This window comes from Dufourea novaeangliae, unplaced genomic scaffold, assembly GCF_001272555.1.
Source record: "Dufourea novaeangliae isolate 0120121106 unplaced genomic scaffold, ASM127255v1 scaffold7, whole genome shotgun sequence".
NCBI classification, from domain to species: domain Eukaryota; kingdom Metazoa; phylum Arthropoda; class Insecta; order Hymenoptera; family Halictidae; genus Dufourea; species Dufourea novaeangliae.
Genome location: NW_015373896.1, coordinates 2,379,417 through 2,402,683, shown reverse-complemented (window position 1 = coordinate 2,402,683; position 23,267 = coordinate 2,379,417). Strand labels below are relative to the sequence as shown.

The 23,267-nt window shown below is 41.4% G+C and overlaps 3 protein-coding genes across 3 annotated transcripts; 2 read left to right on the top strand and 1 right to left on the bottom strand.

Moving 5' to 3' along the window:
* The first annotated feature begins 1,330 nt into the window (after nucleotides 1-1,330).
* LOC107193325 (protein piccolo) lies at nucleotides 1,331-10,924 on the top strand. The gene is made up of 9 exons (XM_015582730.1): nucleotides 1,331-1,776; nucleotides 3,116-3,204; nucleotides 3,424-3,588; nucleotides 3,677-3,793; nucleotides 3,876-4,208; nucleotides 4,285-4,853; nucleotides 5,126-5,271; nucleotides 5,376-6,751; nucleotides 6,846-10,924. The coding sequence occupies exons 1-9, from the start codon at nucleotides 1,749-1,751 to the stop codon at nucleotides 10,890-10,892; spliced, it is 6,870 nt and encodes a 2,289-aa protein (XP_015438216.1). The 5' UTR covers nucleotides 1,331-1,748; the 3' UTR covers nucleotides 10,893-10,924.
* Nucleotides 10,925-14,205: 3,281 nt separating this feature from the next.
* LOC107193326 (major facilitator superfamily domain-containing protein 6) lies at nucleotides 14,206-17,205 on the top strand. Its single transcript, XM_015582731.1, has 10 exons — nucleotides 14,206-14,295; nucleotides 14,680-14,801; nucleotides 14,872-15,227; nucleotides 15,316-15,465; nucleotides 15,540-15,816; nucleotides 15,873-16,063; nucleotides 16,205-16,527; nucleotides 16,602-16,777; nucleotides 16,849-17,016; nucleotides 17,126-17,205. Exons 2-10 carry the CDS (start codon nucleotides 14,738-14,740, stop codon nucleotides 17,194-17,196), a joined length of 1,776 nt encoding a protein of 591 aa, XP_015438217.1. The 5' UTR covers nucleotides 14,206-14,295; nucleotides 14,680-14,737; the 3' UTR covers nucleotides 17,197-17,205.
* Nucleotides 17,206-17,729: 524 nt separating this feature from the next.
* LOC107193320 (hamartin) lies at nucleotides 17,730-22,524 on the bottom strand. The gene is made up of 14 exons (XM_015582723.1): nucleotides 22,391-22,524; nucleotides 22,052-22,317; nucleotides 21,741-21,971; nucleotides 21,485-21,678; nucleotides 21,291-21,403; nucleotides 20,991-21,229; nucleotides 20,626-20,931; nucleotides 20,349-20,543; nucleotides 19,996-20,287; nucleotides 19,698-19,921; nucleotides 19,473-19,598; nucleotides 19,001-19,237; nucleotides 18,832-18,928; nucleotides 17,730-18,395 (listed from the first exon to the last, which is right to left on the bottom strand). Exons 1-14 carry the CDS (start codon nucleotides 22,497-22,499, stop codon nucleotides 17,911-17,913), a joined length of 3,114 nt encoding a protein of 1,037 aa, XP_015438209.1. The 5' UTR covers nucleotides 22,500-22,524; the 3' UTR covers nucleotides 17,730-17,910.
* Nucleotides 22,525-23,267: the final 743 nt, after the last annotated feature.

The following is a 23,267-nucleotide window of genomic DNA, read 5'->3' as shown; positions in this document are numbered from 1 at the left end:
CTTAAGAACATTTCGAACGTATTATTATCATTATATGATTTATAACGATGATTATAATATGTAACTACAATACAATTTTCCTTAATAATTATTTTATTATTATAATAATGTTTCGTTTAATCACATAAAATCGTGTGAGATGACATAACCATAATATGATTTTGTAATTGATCTAATTACAGTGCTTAGATATGACATTCAGTTAATTATCAACTATTCATCTGCATACATATACCGATACTAACCGAAGTTAACTGCAATAACTAAACGAATAGCTGATTACGTGCTTTCAAGGTCACTATTGTCAAAATGTTAAAATACACCCAGCTTGAAATTATATTAGGTTCTTTCATTTTTGTTATAATAATATCAAACAACCTAATAAAAGGTTGGAGTAAAATTTTGATCTAGGTAAATGCTTAATTTTTAGTAACATTCCTTTTATGAGGCAACACACCGCTGCAATCGTACCCTCACGAGCAACTCGGGTTCCGCTAGGGGAAAAAGTGGCGCAGGGGAAGGGTCTCCCACCACTTGATACATTTATTTCAAGTCCCGAAATAAATGTTAATTTAGCATAAATTTCAATAATTCCCAATACCAAGTGGTAAAAAGCCTTTTCCTACGTCACTTTTTCCCCTAGTGGAAGCCGAGTTTGCTCGTGGGTGTACACAACGATTGCAGTGTGTGTGGCTAGCGGAAGATTCATAAAACTTTTGGTCTTTCTTAAGAAATCACCCCCACCACGGGAGTTTCAGGACCTGTGTATACGACCGTGCTTCAACTACAGCCGTAGGAGAATCCCCCTAGAATGAGAGAAAAGTTAACCAGTCACTGTCCTCTCTTTCTAGTGTCGACTTCATCGCTACCACAAGACCGCGCAAGCTATTATACATGCTATGGCAGAAACAGATTAAACAGAGTTGCGCGCCCAAACGTACCGGTCGGTTCTATATCTGCGTACCGTGTTTTCATAGGTGTACACCCGCAGTTGCAGTCCACTGCTGCACAGTCCGCACCCGTGCGTTCGTGTAGTGCGTCTCGGAAGACTCGCCTTATCAGAAAACACCATCGACGTGTATATATACGCATGCACACGTACACACACGCGTACGGCAAATCGAATTTCAAAAGCAGTGGAAAAAGGGTCCGACGGCCGTGAACGGCGTACCATCGGAGAAGGAATAAGGTATCGGCGTCGTGCATTCGCGTTCATGTGGCCAACGTAAGGCGACAGCGGTGTGCGGGTCTCTCGATGACGAGGCTGGTGGTTGTTTTGAGGCTGGAGTGTTACCCGATTAGAATGGTTGCAAGTGTCGCGCGCGCATCGCTGCCAGGCCGTGGTGTTGTGCCAAAATAAATCAGCGTTAGTTGTTCCGCTCGCTGGGAACTGCCAGTGAACGAATGTGTTGTCTCGCCGTTCCGAACTGTTTCGTAGAGGCGGGCGGGCCGAGCTATGCGGTATCGCGATTACCCGCTCTTTTGTCTCGAGGACTATGGGTGTCATAGCCGACCGCTGATGTGCGTTCCGGTATTTTAAAAGCGAATCGGCCCCGCCGAGCGGAAGTGTTTCTCTCGTGTGGCCATCACCGTTTTACCTCTACCTCCCCGAGGATTTCGATTTCCTGCCACGGGCCGAGTTGCACACCTGAAACGGGGCTGCGGCACGCAAATTCCTGACTCCGTGTTTTCGACAACCTTATCCGCCCTGACGTGATTCGCCCGGTTTGCCCGCCACAGGACGGGTTATGTTTCCCACTTTCATCGGGATCCTAGGTGAGCATTGGCGTTCTCCTCGTGATACGAATCGCTGACTAGACGGACTTCTTTTATTTTTTGTTTATTTTTTTGTTTCTATTCTTTTTTTTTTTGTTTGTTCACCACGACTGTGTATCAGAGTGATTATCTCTCGGGGAAGATCGATGCCCACAATCGAGAGTCCTTGTCAATGACCCCGAGTTTAGCAACAGAATTATTTTCATTGTTTCTTTTTTTTTTTTTGTTTCTCGTTCTTCCTTCTGTGTTCTTTCTCTCTTTTGTTTTACTATTGCGTTACATTCTACGCAGGGATATATATCAAAGCACGACCGCATTACACTCATGTTTGCGATTGATATTTATTTACCGAAGGTGGTCCCGCTTGATTATTTTGAAACGTAGCTCTTTACGTGCGAACGTTAAGATTTCTCTTTTTCAGTTTTGTTGTTCAAGTGACACGGGTAGCTTCGTTACGTGGTAGTGAATGATCGTGAAATTGTGTTTTGACGACTGGTAGACAAACCCGTAATTAGCATTGTTAAATAAACAGTAATGTTATTGACGAGAGGAATCGTTGAGTTAGCCAGCTGTTTCGTATATTTCTGGTTTCTGAGTATGGTTGTAAATAAAACTCCGATTTCTTGAATATCTTTATGTTCTTTATGTAGGTACATGATGATGAAATTTGAGAACTCAACGTTTGTTTTCTGAATTGTATGAATTGTAGGTAATTCGAATTGTAATACTTGCAACAAAAATAGTGGCTCATTAGGGAGAATGCTGTTCATTTGATAATAATAAAAAAAAGAATCGCCCAAGTCAGATTATGCAAATTTTACGAGTAAACATATAAATTTGTATTATAATGGAATCACTTCGAATGAGACGTACAAGGTTGTTTGGGAGAAAACAGATAAAATCTTTTAATATTCTTAGAGGTAATTCTGAATAAAAAGTATCACATATTTTGTAGATCGGTCTCCAATTGTTACAAATTTAAAGTATAATTTTATTCATTTTTTAATGTATGTTACATTCTATTATCTTGTCTTTACTTAAATACTAAAGGTTTTGAGTAAATTGAATACTTTTTATTTGTAAACAAATTTCAAAGGTTTCCTTCTAACTCACCTTGTATCTCTCAGAAATAATGTTACAGTTCATTTTTATCAGTAGCAATATTACATTCTTGGTTTCACGTAATATATTTCATTGAAATGAAATGTAATACACTTCTATTTGAAATTATTAACAGACTATCACTGTAAATAATGATTCCATGTGAAAGAAAGAGTCATTCCAGAGATAGAAGAAATGTAATGTCAAGGAACTCTCAACCGTTCCTTTATTTTTTTAGACATTCAATCGTGGTGGGAGGTGCCAAGTATAGCACACTTTTGCTCATTATTTAGGGCTGCCTTCAATCTTCTGGACTTTGATATTGAGGTACTCACCTGAATGCTGACTCGTACGAGTCAGCATTGCGTAAGAAATTTGTTAGTACCGCTTCAGCTTTCAGGAACATAACTAGATCACGCTTACGGCTTTATTATGTTACTAACAGCTTGTGCATTACTTTTTTTGGTTGCTGCATCAGATAATCTTCTCGAGCAATGTGTATCAGTCATGCGCATCTACTTATGCATTAATTGTAAATCATTCTAGGACTTAGAGGAAGCTTTGTTAACGGATGGCGGAACTGAGGGGCATTTAGTACAGGAACTGATAGTCCGATTACTCGAAGGCTGTTTACCTAATGACACTCGCAATGACATCTCCACCTTTAATTATCAAATGTTTCTACGCCGATTGTTTCGTAAGAAATGTCAGGTAACACAAATCCTATTGCATTTCCATACTAAAGATACGTATTTTGGTATTGTCGTTAAGAATGAGCAGCATGTTCTTCTGTTTTAAGGAATACAAATGCGAGAATCCTTTTAATACAGATGTAGATTTCGAGTTATTGCCTCTACGTCAGAAAGTAGAAATATTGAGAGCCCTCTGTGACTTCAGGCTCGACGCCGAAGACGTGGTATGTCGTTTGAAAGTGTGCACAACATTATTCGTCGAGTATTAATATGGTTTATTTTTTTTTTTTTTATGTTTGCTTTCAGGAGCAATCATTAAATAATTTGGACTCGGATAGTCTGCGAGTCGAACCTTTAGGACATGATCGTAAGAATTCTGCCTACTGGTACTTTTACGGCACTCGATTATACAGGGAGGACTACATCGACACTGCTGACAGCGTCTCGCACAAACCGAAAAGTAAACCTAGGGACAAAAAGCGTAAAAGACGACGAAACAGAGTGGCGACGACGGAAGAGGAAGAGGAGGAGAAGAAGGAAGACAGTTTAATAGACGAGGAGGGGAAAGAAAGTGTCTGGCAAGTGGTCTGCTTTACTCAGCAGGACTGGAGTCGTTTAGTTGAGAAATTTCGCGATTCGGTAATTGTCTCATTGAACGAGTGTTAACCGCTTTCTCCCGTTTAGATCTGTTTAATAATGTTGTTATGCTACTTAGGAGTACGATACCGAACGTAAGCTCTACCGTACTCTGTCCAAGGATTTCATGCCCGAAATCCCCAAGCTTTTTGACTTAAAGGAGAAGCAACAAAGGCGCAGGCTGTTGCAGCGAAATAGTTCGCGGGTTCTTCGTAGCCACGAGCCGGCAGCGACACAGATGGAAACAGTCATGGTTAGATCGAAGATTAAAACTAAAACGAACAAAGGGAGCAAAAAGGGGGCCCAGAACTCGAAGAATGTTTATGTTAAAGAGGAGACACCTCCGCCGTTATCCTCGCCGCCCGTTCAGAAGAAAGGACGACAGACGAATAATTCGTTAGCGTCGGCTGTCGGTCAGATTGTGATTCATACTAGGGACGAAGTGGAAGGTTTAGAGAAAAAGAAAGGGGTTGGAAGTAACAGCGATGGGAATTTTGTAGCTTCCAACTATGGGTATAAATTTGGATATTCGTTTGGAATCGAGGAAGAGGAACGTCGCGTTGGGATGCACAAAGTTCTCGAAAGTCTCAAGGATCATGTGGATGCATGGCCGTTCATCGATCCTGTGGATGAAGAATACGCGCCACGGTATAAATGTTGTCACGAAACAGTAATGTATCCCTGCTAGTCTGTCTATCGAGGTACCCATTTCCCTCATTTTCTCTGGAAACTCCTCGAAAAAAAGAAATCATAATCGAGAGGAATATAGCGGATGCGTAGAATAAGTAATCTATCGATGGAAAATTAATGTGTTAAGGCTTCGAATAGCGAGCTACTAGAGAGACATTACTGTAGAATCGAATGTATTATTAAAATTGATACTAATCTGGCGGGATATTGATATTATCCTTCGAATGTAGGTACTATAGCGTCGTACGGAAACCTATGGATCTCAGTACGATGGAGGAGAAACTCGAAGGTGGTTTATACAAAAGTTTAAATATATTCAAACGAGATTTTCGTCTTATAGTGGACAACTGTAGGCAATACAATGGGTCTGACAATGGTTTGTGTTGCTTATTCGATTATTGTTTGTTTAAATAAAATTTTATGTATGCAATCCTCGTTTAAACGTAGATTTACATTAACTATAATCTGACTTTCTTACAGAGTACACTGAAATGGCTTTCAATTTAAAGGATGCGTTCGATAAGGCTGTAAATCGGTTTTTGGAATCTGAAACATCTAGCGATGAAGATCCATCGTCGCCGAAATCGTTGCCCGCGACGCCCGCGTCACCGTCCTGTCCATCGCAAGTCTCTTCTCCGCATCAAAATCGCAAACGGTCGAAGAAATCCACGAAAAAATCGAAATCGTACAAATCCGACGGTAAAGGAAAATCCAAAGTAACAGAGAAAAATGACGAGGAAGAAAAACGAGGGAAGAATTATAAGCTTCCGAAGAAGAAGAGGGGGAAGAAGAAGAGTAAAAAAGCGAAGGACGAAGAATCGTTGAACGAGGAAGAACAAGATGATCAAGAGAGCGAAGATGCGGTGTCCGAGTCGAGTATCGTGACGTCGAAAAGAAGGAAACATATAGACGCGAACAATTTGTTGTTGAAAACCAAAAAGCTGTCGCCCAAAGAGTCGGAGGAGTTGAAGAAGATGAATAAGAAAACAAGTAAAGAGCGTCATCAGCAGAAGAAGGAGGCGGAAAGCGTACGGCCGATTAAAGAATCGAAGGAGAATAAGAAGCGAAAGGAAGACTTCGAGGAAGATTACGACTCCCTAGTCATCGCGAAAAGTAAAAGTAGGAAGATCGAGAAGAAAGAACTCGAGGAGACGGAGATATTCACAGATAGCGCAAAGAAGAGCAAGGCGAAGAAGGTGGAACTGCCAGAAGACAAAGATGTATCGGAGAACAAGAACAAGACACAGCATATCAAAGCGAAGAAAAATCGGAAGAAAGAGAAAGCGGGGTTGAAAGCGTTGAAGCCCGAGGAAAAGGTCGAGAAGAACCGTGGAAAGGACAAGCAAAAGAAATCAAAGCAGAAAAACGATGATGCGAAAAACGGCGAGATATCCAGCGAATTAGATTCCAAAGATTTAGACCTAGAGAGCGATGTAGATTCGAAGGAAACCCCTACGTCTAAGAAGATTGCTGCATTTATAGGTGATAAGGATATAGAATCGTCTGACGGTGTAAAGGACAAACTAAGCGAACGACGGCGAGAGGAGAAACTGAAGAGCGAGAAAGAGAAACCGAAGAAAACTGGGAAAAGCGACATTCACAACGTGTATTCAAAAAAAGTGCCTTCAAACGGTAGTACCTTTAACGACAGCGATAAAGCCGGCGCGAAACGACCAAAGTTAAAAAAGGGAATGAAAGACGAGAAAGTTCCTGGCGCAGAGGATCCTGTGAAAACCCAAGACCAAGAGGCGGCCGAGACCAAGAAAGTGAAATCTACAAGCAAGCATACCAAAGGATTTGGAAAGGAGGAAAGCTCGATACAGGCATTGAATCAAGCAACGGAGCAAACACTCCATGTAAGAATATTTTCTGTTTCACGTTTAAGCTAATTCGTTGAATAATATTTCGCAACATTGTTTCTATGATTCTTTTCTTTCTGCCTCCAAACAGGACATCAACAAGTGGCTAGACGACGCGCCAAGGCTCTCTGAATTTTCCTCCGGGAGCGATTCTCCGATATTTCATTCGTCCGTTGAATCGGCACGATCTGGACCAAAGGTCGAGGCGCCGCGTAAACGACCAAGTTCCATTAAGATCTTTGGCCCTCACGGACCCAGTAGACCAAAAAAGATACAGCGTACGATAGACCGTTTGCAGCCCGGGAAAAGTAAGGGGAACTTACTATTGAAGAAACCGCTTAATTTACCTAACGTGAGCGCCAACGAGACGGCGGTGCATCCGTCGGCTAGCGACAATGACCAGGCAAACAAGAACGCCGACGAGGAACCAAAACTTAGTTTAGGAACAGTCTTGAAGAACGTCGATTCAATTCAGTTGATTTGTAAAAGTTTAGTCTCCTCGCCGAATCCGAATTTTTCAAACGACGACGAGGAAGAAGATCACAGCGTTGTCCCGACGATCCCAGCGCCTAGTTCTAAGGATGAGAAATTATCGTCCAGCAAACCGGCTGCGCAGGCATCCACGGAGGTAGAGGAATCGAAAGACAGTCAATCGAATTCGAAGGACACGCCGAAACCTAAAGCGGCGACACCGAATTTGAGTGCCTGGTTCAAGGCATTCGGTGCTCCGAAATCAAAGAAAAAGGAGGACGAGTCGGAGGACGGCGCGACGACGAAGAAGGACGGCGAGTCGCAGGAAGTGTTCTGTGGAAGACAGCGAAGAATGAGTACCGGTGGTAGTAGTGTGAGTGAATCCGTTTCCAGTTTCTCTCAAGAGTCACCGCCAGGACGTTCAGGACGGTCCCCGCAGGCGCAACCCATTGTAGCTTCCGTGGAACCGCAAATAAGAGGAGCCGGATTCTACCAGGATGCTCTATCGACAGGAAGTAGTCCTTACAATAGTCCTTACTATGCCACACCCCCAAGATACAGTGCTCAGTTGCCACCCACCCCGTCACCACAGAATCATCCCTTATCACCAGCCTATCCATCGTCATCTTATGAACAGGCACCTCTCTACTCTCAGATACCGCCTCCTCAACAATCTCATCAAACGTTTCAAAAGTCACCACAAGAAAATTCCGGGGAAGTGTTCCATCAATTGTCCCCTACGTTTCCACAACGTTCACCACAGACTAACTTCCCGCCAAATTCTACACCGAACGAGTCCTATACTCAACCATTACCACCATCGACTAATCAAGAACAATCCCCGGTCTACTCCCAGCACTCTCCTCAGCCAATACAACAGGTTTATCCGCAACCGTCCCCCCAGCCACCACCGTCGAATTACTCTCAGCCATCACCGCAACAATCTCCTACTCCTAAATACTCACAATTGTCCCCGCAACAGACTACCGCCAATTATTCGCAGCCTTCTCCACAGGCATCCAATTATTCTCAGGCTTCGCCACAGCAACCTCATTCCCCCTACTCTCAGCCTTCTCCACAAGCACCGCCTCCCACTTACTCCCAGCCGTCACCCCAGCAACAACACTCTCCTTACGCGCAATCCCCCCAGCAATCGTCCGGCTATTCTCAGCTCTCCCCTCAACCGCCGTCAAACTACTCTCAACCGTCGCCTCAACCCCCTCCCGTCTACCCGCAACAATCAGAACCTTCGAACTTTTCTCACCCGTGTCCTCAGACTTGTACCACCGATTACTCCCAGCCATCGCCTCAGCCTCTAACCGGCTATTCCCAACCGTCCCCTCAACCAAGGAATTATTCTCAACCCTCCCCTCAACAAATTCAAACGTTCCCGCAACCCTCGCCGCAACCACCACCCACCTATTCTCAGACTTCCCCGCAAAACACGCCCTATTCTCAGCCATCGCCGAAACCGCCGGCCAAGTATTCTCAACCGTCGCCTCAGCAACCCACGAATTACTCGCATTCGATACACTCGCCTCAAACCCCGCAGAATTATTCACAACTGTCCCCCCAACAAGCTCCACCTAGCAGTTATTCTCAGCCGTCACCGTCGTCCCAGCAATCCCGTAATTATCCGCAACTCTCTCCGTCGCCCCAGCAATCACGCAACTACTCGCAACCGTCACCGTCTCCCCAGCAGTCCCGCAACTACATGCAACCGTCACCGTCCCCCCAGCAACAACAGTCCCGTAACTATTCCCAACCGTCGCCGCAACAAAAATCCACCTGCACCGCGCAACCGTCGCAGCAACCAACTACTCCCAGTTACTCGCAAACGTCGCCGCAGCAGACTGCTAGTTACACGCCGCAGCCTCCTAAAACCACCGAGGAGTGTCCTCAAACCGCGGCTACCGGCTCGACTTATCCTCAGGGATTTAAACAGAATCATTCTTACATACAATCACCGGCCGCGACGCCGTCCATCAGCGAAACGGAGCATCGAACAACCACGCCGACGGAGTACCTGAAATCCGCCGCCGGTAGTGTAGAGAAATCGTCGTCAAGCGCCGAGCAACAGAGAAACTTCACCGTACCGACGGAGGCGTCGTTGAGCCTGAACGCGAATCATCAGATCTATCAGTCGTCGGGTCAGTATCCACCGCCGACGTTCGGGAATAATTATCCTAACCTCGAACTTCAGAGGTCACGGCCGGAGCAACCGCAACAACAACAACAACAGCAGCAACAACAACAATCGTCGGAACGTCCAAGCTTCGCCGATCTCAGCGAGTCGTTGAACGCTCAGAAGTACGTTCAGCAACGTTCGTTTATCGGTAAAACGTCGACCGCCGGTGAACAGTTACCGTCGCAGGATCAGTCGCAGCTGCTCGCGTTCCAACAGAATCTGACCACGCACGAGTCCCTTTATCCGAGCGGTTTCCAACCGTCCGGTTACCCGATGTCGAATACGCGACCGGTTTACCCGAGTCCGCATTATTTCGACGCCAGCTCGAAAACCGCTGGCACCGGTGGATCCGTGAATAGTTCGACCAGCGGCAATCTTCCGCCCGTGAAGAAACGTATATACAATGAAACGTCCGCGGACGCGACCCGGGGCATGACGCAGGAGCCTGTCACGAGATCCGGCCAGGAGCAGTTCGGCTTCGATCCGATAATGGCGTTACCGCAACCAGACGCGATTTCGGCCAGTCAGTTCGACGCCTCGTCATTCGTGGGGAACCTGGCTGACTCAGTGGCCACGAATCCAGCATATGCGCGTCTCAGTCTGGGTCTGGTGGGCCGTGCGAGCAAAGAGCAACAACAATTGTTAACGATCCCACGGCCGCCGCCGACCAAACCGGAACACTTGGCGTATGCTCGTAGCCCAGCCGCAGGTGCCGCCGAATTGGATCTTAACCTCCTTCAGAGTCTCCAAACGGCTGCGGCCGCGAAGAACACTCAAGGTATACTGTCCATGTCGCGCAGGGGTGGTGGGGAGGCGGGCACCACGTCTGCGCCAACGAAAACGAAGAAAAGTCGTAAAAGCAAACAGCAGCAGCAACAACAACAACAACAGCAGCAGCAGCAGCAGCAACAACAGCAAGAACAACAGAACGTAGTGAACGTTTCGTCCGCAGTGAGCAGCACGGAGCAACAATCGGCGACCGGTATACCCGGGTTCACGCAGTACACCGGCACACCCGGCGATTCGATCAGTTTGAAAAATTCCGCCATGGTCCCGCCGGCTGGTAGCGCCTTTAATTTCGCCGCGTCCACAAGCAACACCTCCGGGTCACCGTTCTACGATAAGGATGCAACCGCGGCAGCGTTCGCGTTTCTCGATGAGTTTCGGAACCCGAACAGTTACTACAGTATGGCGCTCAGGCAGCAACAACAACAACAACAACAACCCCAGGTGCCGCCAGTAACGGATGCCGCGCAACAGGCGTGCAACAAACTGACCAATCAACCACCGAGAAACTATCCGCCGCATCCTTTTCTTCATTCCGCACAAAGGTCAGCTGCGTACGGGCCGCCAGTGTCCGCATACGTCACGCCACACGGACCGAACTTGACCATGGACCCGACCGCGTATCAACAATACATTCATTCCCTGTACGCGCTTCAACCGCCGCCGCATCATCATCGACCGTCCTGGCTTTAGCCGTTAAAATCATTTTAACGGGCCGTTTTTGAACGTTTGTACACCGACGTCCAAACTCGGCTTTCGCTAGGGGATAAAGTGAGGTAGGTGAAGGGCCTCCTACCATTTAGTTTTCGGAGTTACTGAAATTTATGCCAAATTAACATTCAGTTTAACATTTGTTTCGATACTTGAAATAAATTTACTAAGGGATAGGAGACTTTTCTTCTACGTCACTTTTTCCCCTAGCGAAAGCCGAGTTTGCGTGTGATGTACCCTCACGAGCAAACTCGGTTTCCGCTAGGGGAAAAAGTGTCGTGGGGGAAGGGTCTTTTACCAAATTTATTTCGAACACTGAAATAAATGTTACATCGACTGTTAATTTGGCATACGTTTCAATAGTTTCCGATGCTAAATGGTAGGAGGCCCTTACTCTTACGTCACTTTTTCCCCTAGCGGGAGCCGAGTTTGCTCGCGAGGGTACGATGACAGTTCGGTGGATTACATACATCGTGCCCCTCCCGGCATAAAGCAGTAAGGGAACAGCGTTTGGAAACGGGGGCGAGAACCCGTGGCGTGTATTTGATCGAACAGATCGATTCGACGACGGTAAAACTTATCCGTGTATCATAGGACAAAGATTACACTATAACTATTTATAATCGTGCTGTGTTCCTGACGGAATACTTTTTAGAGCAGGCGTGCTATCTTTTAATTGGGGAATTTCTTGTTCTTTAACGGTTTTGCCACTTGTTTAGTCACCGGTGACAGAACCAACAGACGGGTTATAGAATAGACATACACACACACACACACATAGTATCCAAATGTGTTTCTTTGTGTCTCGTGATTCCGAGAGCTGTATAACTCTCTTATCGTTACCGATTCGAAGCAAAATAAAATAATATTGTTAGTGGTAAGAATTTCATATTAAACGTAGTGAAAAACGACGTGTTAAGTTTGTCAGGAGTAACAGTTATAGTGCAATTATTATTTTTATCATCTTTAGTTTAATGTGTATATGTATTCAAGAAATAATTATATGTAGAGATTTTAAGCGTTCTTTTTTTTCTTCTACTAATTTTAGCGACTGGGCTCGTAGCATAGTTCTCAACGTCACCGTGCTTAATCGTAGAGGGCGTAATGAGACGATGCATTTTTTTGACGAAATAAGTATTTCAGGACGTGTAAGACACAAATTACCATAAAACGTTTCATTCTATACCCTGTCTGTGGTGACAAAGAAAATTCACTGCTGGTTGTCGGCGTCCAACGGCGAATATAACATTCGTTCCCGATTACAAACGCTGTTTCTTTAAAAATTGTTTCTCTCTGTAACTACCGTCAGAACTTTTTTCTTTCAGAAAACAGTACCGGTGTTTTTCTTGTTTGAACTTAATTGACCAACGGGGATCGGCCGTTATAATAGATTATTAACTCGAGAATCTTTTTCAATACTTTTTTCTTTTCTTTTAAAAGTAACGATCGATTCATTTCGCTGACCCTCGTCTGAATGTTTCTCTAATTTTAGTGTCTTTAAGAAATTTTACCATTTCCTACAGAAGAATTCCGGTACTTATATTAGAAGACAGAGTAAAGTTCTGATCAGGATGTGTTCCTCGAGATTGTCGAACGAGGCACCGTGAACGTCAAACAGTAAATGAATCGGGCAAGAACGATCATTCGCTTCTTTTTCTTTTTTTTTTTTTGTACATGTATGTTTTACTGATTGACTAGGGAACGACGGATTTTTAAAGCTCTCTTGAAATTAGGGTACCGGGTTGCCCTGTCTCCCCGTTCTTTCGCATTTGTTTCCCCCTTTTTCTTTTACCGAAAACGATACGAATCTTTGACATTTTTACACGATTTATCAGGAAAAAAAAGAGAAGAAAAGAAAAAGATGTTTAGCTTTTATCGAATAATCTACTATGTAGTCATATGTACATAAAGAGTAAGCCTACTTCGCGTAGGAATTTTTGATAGTTCTTTTTCTAATGAACTAGTCGACAACTTGTTTAGACGCCGTGAAGTTCAGTCGCCTAGTGACCGGAAGTAACCTTCTATCAAAAGTTCCTCTGTCCACCACGCTCTTACAGCGCCACTATCTATTTCTCTTTCTCGATGTATCGGGAATAATGAATTACGCAATATTCGATTTTCTAGCGAAACGCGAGGAAATGTACGACTCGTTCGCGACAGCGCTCGTAATGTCCAGCCTGTTGTAAATTGTTGTTTTTCATTTCCACACCTTCTCCACTTTACGTTCGATCAAAGAAAACGATACGAGAATGGCTAGACAAAACGTAGAGGTATACGTGACTTCTAAGTTCGAAGAATTTCTGTATGATATCGAGCGCACTGTTGCCGGTGTATCTTATGTAGAGTATATAGATTCGATAGTACGTAAGCTAGAATTTCTTTCTTTGTATATAAAATACATATCCTTCATAGACGATGTGCTCGATGTAAAGAAAGATCTGCAAAGTCAAAGACCTTGTAGAATCGTCCGCGGTAGGCTAACGAATGGGACATTTGTAGGAAAACTAATAGATGCGCGTGTAAGAACATCCTCGCACGAGTATATATGTGTGTGCGTGATTGTGAATCAAGTGTGTATGGGTTTACGTGTGTTTGTGCGTGAATCGTGTGTGCGTGGGACGAGGACAAAAAGTGTAATTCGCCGCGATCATACATTAACCTTATTGCTAAAAGAAACTGATGGAAGCGGTATATTAAAACTTATAAATATATACATATATATTGTAAATGTATATTGTAAATGTATCAATGACAGATTAAAGCACAGTTTGTTACAAAATCGTCTGTAATTTGTTTATTCGTCGGTTATCTAATTTTGTTACCTATTTACAATAAAATAAATAAAGGTAGACTGCGGATTTTATGCGTGTACGGAACATGTAGATACGTAAAATATAATGAACACAAAATAAAATAAATATTTCAGAATGGGAAGTTTGTATAAACATTTTATCTCTTTCGGAAGGCCTTGTAAGCAATTATTAGTTGACAGATTAATTAATTCAATTGTTCGCGCCGAAATTCTCCGACCAATATCATTAAGTGTTCTGACTTTTTATACGAACTCATTGGCGAAAGTAACGTAGTGGTATGGAAGTGTTCAAATGCGTTCTTTTCACTTTGTAGTATATGCGTGTCCTGCGTTAACGTAATAATGAATTATTTCTAATGAATAATATGTAAAATAGAAAGTACTTATTTTAAATTCAAGTCGAAACTTAATATTTCCGTAGAGTGACATACATAAATATGTATAATAAAATGAAACATAATAGTACGCGTGGTATGTGAACATGATAACTACGGATCCGTATCATTCCTGAGTTTCAGTTTAGACGATGAAAATTGCAGATACAGCAAGAAGGTGTTATAATTATACTTAAAGGTAGGGGAGTGTTTCTGGGTAAAGTACACGTGTAGAATGCGGTCGTAAATCATTTGTGAAACATGATTTAAAATCTTCTAATTTATAAACGCTTATAAAGTTTCAAACTTCCTCGTGGTATGCAACTACAGAAAAAATATTATCTTTGTATCTTCAGGATTAGAAATCAATTGCTTCGTTTTTTGATACGTATTCATGATATGATACGATCTTTTAAGTTCAATAACGGTATATATACATGTTATTGGTTCGAAACATCGATTTTAAATAAAGTGTTTCTGAATTTTTTCTATATCAAATGCAATACAGATATACATAGATGTGTCATGCATAAATGATATGCAATCATAATTGCAATTATTCAACGATGCGTTTCGTTTGCAGATAACAGTTCGTGCCTTTAACCTACTGTGTAACATACGCGTTGATACGCGTCTACAAAATGTTTGAAAACATAAATACCGAACTATTACCAATAAAAGCCCATTATTTTTTATTCAATGCTGGTAAGTAAAATACTGGAAATATGAACATAACTGTGATACGTTATTTAATATTATATTTGTTATTTTTTAGCCACTGGACCAATAGTGCCATTTTTACCAACAATCGCCAAGCAATTAGGTTTTTCTGGCTTTTTAGTGGGCACAATATACACAATACTACCAATTTCAGGGTTGATCGCTAAACCTTTGTTTGGTGGTTTAGCTGACAAGTTTAAGATTCATAAAACATTATTTTTAATATTTCAAATAGTAGTTGCCATAGCCATGTTCACAATACATTTCATTCCTGAAATAGATAAAAGTGCAAATGTTGCTTTGACATGCAATGGTGATGCATCTTTAGAAATCTGTTCGAAAAATGGATTCTCTGATACTGTTATTCATAGTGTGATAACAGAGAAGAATCATTTGAATGTATCGTGTCAGGTATGTAGTTTATGAGATATATGAATATAATTTATTTTAGAGAATTGTATGGATTTGTTTTGAATTATCACATTTCTTGCTGTTCCAGGTATCCTGTAAAGCTAATAAAGATATTTATACTGAAATATGTAATCATTGGAAAGCAACACAATTTTGTAATTTAGCAAATTCAAGTGTTATTTCAGATTCTGAAACATTCAAGTTTATTGCAGGATTTGATGAATTTCATGACCTTTATGTAAGTCATTTTTGGACAGTCTTATGTTCTGATTTATACTCGGTTGTAGGACTAATAAGTATTTTGTTTTTCAGATAAAGAACTGTGTGGACATTCGTATCCTCAGTGCCACATTCTCAGACAATATTGTACATAAACCAGCCTGTGTAAATTATACTAGAACAACATGTGTAACTACATGCCACAATAACCCAAGTTTTAATCAGCTTTTGGAAGAAGCTGATGTTTTTCACAATACCACTCAAAGTTCGGCGTATCAGTTTCATTCATTTTTGTGGGCAACTGTAATCAGTTGGATTGGAATGTCAGTTGTAGTCACTGTAGCAGATGCTATATGTTTCAATCTCCTCGGTTAGTACCTTGTCTAATTAAATAATTCAGACGATTCTGACATGTGTGCATTACAGGAACTGAACGGAGAAAAGAGTATGGAAAACAGAAAATGTGGGGTAGTATTGGCTTTGGTATTTTTGGAATCAGTGCAGGATATTTAGTAGATGTGTTTAGCGATGGAAAACAGAAAGATTACACCTGTATATTTTATATCATGTTGATCACTATGATTTTAGACATCGTAATGTCAGCAACTTTGAAGAAGGTACACATATTTTTTTTTTATATATGTATATACATGGTTGTATTCCAGTAGAAGCTTAGATAGTACAGAAGTTTGATACTTCTTACTTATCAAGAGAATGAAAAAATTGCCAGGTAATGGGAGAAAGCAGTATCATTACAGAAAAATCCAGAATGTTCTGAGGGTGAGCCATCGATATTATGGGAATTGTTTGCTGTCTGTAAGGAGGGTAATATGTTGGCATTTGGATGGTGGTGTATAGGTGCAGGAATGTGCACCGGGATTGTATGGAATTTCCTATTTTGGTACACTGAAGATTTAGCGACTAGTTCTCAAGTACCATGGCTCAAAACCATACAAGGCCTGTTGACTGGTGTACAATGCTTTTTAGGGGAGCTACCGTTTAACTTTATCTCAGGGAATGTATTACGAAAACTGGGCCATGTGAATGTTATGAGTTTAGTTTTATTAGTTTATGCAATTAGGCAAGTAATTTATATTATACCATAAAGATATAATATGATTTTATTTCTTATTACTTACCATATATGTTTTACAGATTTATGGCATACAGTACAGTATCAAACCCCTGGTGGTTTTTAATTATTGAAGTACTTCATGGACCTTCGTTGGGTCTCTGCTGGCCTACTATGGTATCATATGGTGATAAAGTAACACCACCAGGCACTAAGGCCACTATACAAGGATTTATTGGTGCTATATTTGAAGGAATTGGTTAGAAGTGATACATTAATAAGTAAAAGTTTAATTTCCTCCGAAGGCTTATCGCGTACTTGTAATTTCAGGAGTATCAAGTGGCAGCTTAATATGTGGATGGTTAATGGACACTTACGGTGGTGTTACAACGTTCAGAGTATTCTCTGTGGGTGCACTGCTCTGGTTAACTTTCTTTTGGCTAGTCCAATTGTATCTTCGAAAAGTTAAAGCTTCGCCGATACATATGGGGCATAATCGTGAGTAATGATTATGTGAATACACGAATAACATTAATCCACACTGGGTACTTAAGGAAACTGGGTTTTATCAAAGGAAAGTATTGTTTTATTCATTGATCTTTTCCAGATTTGGCAAATTATGCTAATCCCGATGATGCAATTCTTCTGACTATGAGTCGCGAATTGCAGACTTATTAATAAAAAGACAACAAATGTTTTAGAATTTTTATACGTTTACCTAGCTCACTTAGTTAGCAGTGGCTATCTCATTAGTACTTAGTCGCTTTCCCGATAATTATCGATAGTTCAATTTTTAGCTTATTCGTGATTAATTAGTCTGTCATTTTGTAAATATAATATTTTGATTGTTCAGTATTATGTATTCACATTGTCATTGTGTTCAATAATATATTCACTTTTTCTATGTTATTTCGGTTTTTTGTTCCTCAAAACAAAAAATAAAAAAAAAAATTAAACAATTAACTCCCATGAAGTAAGCAATGTGTCAGATATTGATGAACAAAACACGATGGAAGATAGATGTCAAAGGGAAGCAATGCGAGGATGTGATTTCAATCGAAACATCGAGAATTGCTCACAAAATATCTCAACCATTTATTCATTGTGAATTCGTTTTTTTTTTGTTTTTGTGTTTTCAAGAGTGAAATCATATCATGCTAGTAATTTCATTAATTACCAGTGTAGTTTCAATTATTCATCGAAATTACGCGATAATAATAGTTTTATGAATTTCGCATAATATGTCGATAAAAAGCTACAAATAACTTTCTTCTGATTTAATACCACGGCACTGGGCAACAGTTGCTCGCGTGCAAAACAGAATAGCTGCATGCGAAAGGACTCGATGATCATTTTTCCGTAGAGTTAATCTCGGTTAGGATTTCGCTTCTGTTAGCTTTGACGTGACGGGGAAGTGGTCACCTGGTTCGGTGCAGGCTCGACAATAGCTTGGAGGTTTGGAATTTCACCTGCGGTATCACAGCAGTCGTTCATTATAATTCCGGTACCTGAATGAATAAAGGCAAGGCTTCCTTCGCTGGAGGAAGCTAGACTGGCTGATAGTGGAGGTGATCTTTCTTTAGGCGACGCCGACGAAGCTAGGTTATTCATAGTGGTGGTGCTAGAAGTCGATGGCTCTAGCGTGCCATAAAGTTCAAGTATACGACTCTCAAGAAGAAGATTGATCTCGGCTTGTGCTTTGTACTTCGATTCAACAGCTTCCAGCTCGGACTCGTGTTGATCTTTCGTTTCTTGCAAAAGTCGTTGTAGCTCGACAAGTTGTGCTTCTTTTCGCGAGTCCTTACTTTCCATTTCACTCAGACGTACTTTCAAGGCTTCCGCAAGAGATGTTCGCGCCTCCAGTTGTCGTCGTAAATCTTCAAATATTCACAACGTGCATGACAATGTAATTTATTTGTAATATTTTCATGTTAGAACAACACTTTGCAGGATTGCCGGCGACTTTTTATCGTTAGTTAGCTCGTATAGGTTGAATCGCATTAACCGTCAAAAATTGACATTTCTTATATCGGACGAGATATCGAAAAAGAGATTATTGAAACTTTTTTTTTATGTAAGATTCAAAGACATTTGAAGGGCGTAACAAACGATCTTTTTGATATCTTGCCTCATTTAAGAATTACCAATTTGTAACAGTTTAGGTGATTTAACCTACAGTACGAAAGAATACACGATCTATACGTATATTTATTTACTGTACAACCTTAGAAATTGACATCTTGGAATGATAAGTATTCTGCAAGAATATTATTCAGTCGTTCTAGATTTAATAAATGCATTCAGCACACTTACTAGTTAATTCCTCCGCATACGACCTCTGTATTTGCGTTGCTTCTTGCTTACTCAACGGCGACAAACCTCCTGTAGTTTCTTGCAGTTTTGCTTGTGCCTGTGTATAGAATACAGTATTATAGGTTCATGCTGGGCACGTTGGGGGATACATAATGTCATAAAGTACCACCTCTCCAAGTAACAGGAATTTCTTTTGTACGGTGTCAAGAGTACGTTCCAATTCTTTGCTACGATCGGCAGCTTTTAATGCAACTCTTAGTCGATGCCCTGCATCGAACAGAGACGCATCCGTGGATCGAATTCGCTGTTCGCATTCCACTATTTTTTGATGCTCTTTCTTCAGTTCAAGTTCGACGGTCTCAAGTCGATCCTTCAATGTTTGATTTTGTCGTTCTTCTTCCACACACTGTACCATTGTTTATTACATTACTTGATAGTATCATTAATTACACTGGTCAACAAAATTTACCTTTTTTTTTTAAATCAAATTTCTCGGAAACTGAGGGTGATGGCAAAACACTGTCTGCGGATTCGTATTCAGCAGAAAAAAAATCTATAAGAATCAGTATAAATGTCCTTTGGGACAAAAATTATGTTGACCAGTGTATCGACACTATTAACAGAATTTTTATTTGCCTTACCTTCGTTTGCCAGTGATGCATCGCTTCTTTATATCGTTCTTCAGCTTGCAGAGCTTCTTTTCTGTTACGTTCTAATTCGGTTTTCAGGGCTTCCACTTCTTTCTCCATTAATTTCAGTCGATCGGTCTACGCGGGTAAGAAGAGTTCTCGTTTAACGACAGCCGAAGTAAAAGAAAGAAATAGCGAATGTCAGAGTCTTAGTCCCAAGAAATAATGTCAACTGACCAAAGCATAGTTGTGTTCTTCCAATGCCCGCGAGTCCCTCAGTTTACCGAGAAGCCTTCGATTACGTTCAGCGTGGACTTCTCTACGCTGCCGTTCGAACTGCAACTGGATTTGCATCAGTTGCAGTAACTGACTCGCGCATTCGGCATCTAAAGCATCATCGTCCCCAACTTCTTCTTCGCCGTCGTTTTCTTTTCTTTGCCTCTGCTTAACCGCGATCGCTCCTTTGAAGAAATTATTCCATTAAATTTCTATCAACATGCTAACGTTTAATACGTCGTGCACTCTCTGTACTAACTCATTTTGTCACCAGAAAAGTTGCTAGCCCGCGTGCACGCTTCGACGTATCGGTCGAGCATCGCCGTCGGCGACAAACGAAATTCAGTGTTCGGCTGATCCCGTTTCGGTACATTCATCTGACTTTTTTGATCCAAAATCCCGAGCAGTAGGTACTCGTACGGAAGCAACTCGAACGTTTGGGTTCCGGTCTCTTCGACTATTTTCGTTCCCGTCGCTTTCAGTTGATTGCTTTTCTCAGTGCTAATTTGTTTTTGAACTTTCATATCCGGGCAAGATTTACTTTTCCGAACCTGTACGAAATTCACGTCTTTAAATGCAACATCAAACGAAACATCGTCGAAAATATTTTACCTTGCAAAGAGAACTAGAAGTAGAAGAATGCTGTGCTGGGACCTGACACTGAGAATACAGGTGCAATTGATAAATCCTTTCCGACAGGTCAACCACCAATGTATTTTGCATTTTCTCGTTGTGATGCTGTTGCGGTTCAACGTACTTCGAACATTCTAGCTTTCCTGCGGCCTGAGAGCTGACAATTTCTAAAACCTGTACAGCACACGCGAACATGGTTACCGTCCCATTAATATATAACAGTCTCTAACATACACGAATGCAAAGAATACAATACCTCTTGATCTTCTTGCCACGAATCGTTCTTCCCATTCTGATTTGTATCCGTTTCTCCGAATCTTCCATCCTCTTCAGCATTTGCGGATGGTTTTTGCTGTTCTTTTACGTTCTGCCTATCCGTGATGATTTTACTTATCTTGTGCGAGATATATCCATGCGCGTTGCTGCTATCCCCGCTTCCGATCATAGAACCAGTCGGTGTAGATGGTCGCGAACTCAATCCCACTGTACCGTTACCGAATGTGGTTAACGCACGAACCGCAGCTGAGCCCACGGGCATTTGCCTCGATAATTTCCGTAAATCCTGCGTAAAAATTCGATACACAAATTCTGGATTACAGTTTTGATCGTTTGAAAATGTACCTTGACTGGCGTTGTCTCGGGGGTTGCTTCGACTGCAGCTTCCGGTGGAGATGTGCCGCTTCTGTTATTATTTGGCGTCGAAGGTGTGGATCGCTGTTCGTGAGACGCGGCTGGAAACGGAGGGCTCTGCGGTGGTACTGTCATACTCGGGGACCAGAAAGTCTCGTCCTCGCCATTGGTAATTTCCGACGGTGCTGACCCGCCGCTAGTGTTTATTGGAGTAGATATAGACGAATGATCTAGAAAATATGTCAAAATTACATTCGTAACTACGTTTGCTTTAAGCGAAGACGACGGTACCTGGAGGCGGCGTGGAGCGTGAATTTACAGTGTTGAATAGTTCCTCCCGACACTTGTCTAACGTGAAGCGACCGCATTCTGCCATGACATCATGATGCTCCATCTTTTTCCATCTAAAGTAATAGTTCAATAGACTGAGTATTATAATATGCACATTATAAAGCGATGTTAATTTGCAGAATGTTGAAATCTACCTAGCAGCAGAAATCTCTGTATCTTTGGATGCGATAACAAGGAACGGATGCATACGCACTGAATCCAACATCGGTCTAATTGTATGAGTAAACGTAGCTAACTGATCTCGTTGCATATACTGTTGTTTCAAATATGAAATAAAGTTGCATGGATACATAGCGTACAGCCTGTGAAACAAGCTATATAGGCCCACCTGGAAACGGAACAGAAGCATTAATGATTCACTTATACGTTTACTTAAATAACGAGGCTCACCTGTAGATGTAATAAATATAAACGATTTTTATCGATAATTCCTGCTTTTCTCGGAATAAAATGCATAGGAGAAGAAAACAAAGACAATGACTGATGATGATGATAAGAAGCCAACCGACCAAATACCTCGAAAATTTCTGAGAGGTAAGGCCCTAGGGCAGCTGGTAACATGGGTAACAACATTACCAAGAGGAGAAGTGCACTCATTAGGGACAATGTATCTGCTTCCGTCTGAAAGTACATTAGTCAGAAAATCATATATACTCAATGATACTGTACGGGGACCTTACTCTCGTAAAAGTTAGTCTTACTTTAAGTAACTTAAGTAAATCACGAAATAAAGCATGACTGGCAAGTTTATATAGCCATGTAGGTTGCCGACGAGCAATATGACCCAGCAAAGTAAGGGTCTGAATTCTTTGGCTGCTACTTCCTGGTTTGGAAAGAGCTTCTGATAAACGATCTAAGAGATGCTTGTCATGTGGATCTCGAACACTGGCTAATACCTCGACAGACCTTAAGGAATTTGTAGACAAATAATAGTCAAAGAGTCCATTTACCAACCAATTGTCTTTTGCTGTAAAACGTATTGATTTATTAAGAGAACCTCGTGATTAATGTAGATACTTTAGATCCATAGTCTTACTTACTACTCAGAAAAAGTTCGTGGAATACTTTTTTTATTTCTTCTACCTCCCCGAGCTTGTTAGATTCCAATAGGTTAAAGAGATCAGCAATACTTATTGAATTGATGTTCATCTTGATAATAATCGGTGTTCCAATGCAGGTAAACGATACTCAGTCCAATCATCTGATCATAAAATGGAAGTAGAAGTGAATTTGTTAAGCTTAGTTTCATCCATTTGTCATTTGTTATGTAGTGCAGACTTCATAAGAAGCACAGGGATTCTCGGAATACCTGGATCATTGGGAGACCAAACTGAAAAAAGGAAATTCATAAAATTTTTTGGGAATATGCATTTTTTTTTTTCTAATTTTGTGTCCTAAGAACTGTCAACTTCTATGAATTGGCACATGAATTTTGTTATTATGATTCTGTACGAAAACGACGTTAATCCATACAATTTTAAGGTTATGCAAACGGAAATTATGTCCAAGATATTGCTAAACTGTCAGTGGATATTTCATTCTAAATGTATAAAAAAAAAATTGTCGGTACGGTTCTCTGATATTTGCAAAAAGATCATTCGGTACAGTATCCGTACAAGACTTCTGGTGAAGATAACTTTCGTTTTTAAAAGGGAACGTCAAATGTTGGGTTCGACTAACAATATATCCGTCGAAATTAACAAATTAACTTACCCGAAGTTCATCGAGTACTTCGACGAAACTTCGCAAGTTCTATGGCGATTGGTATACCATCGTAGATATACCGTACATTGATACGCATTGATGTCGTTACAGTGGGAACAGCGCCACGATCGCGCAACGATTCCTATTGCGTTCCTGAAACTATTAAAACCGAACCAGCAATTTTTGTTTTCAATTATCAGATCATTTTCTAAG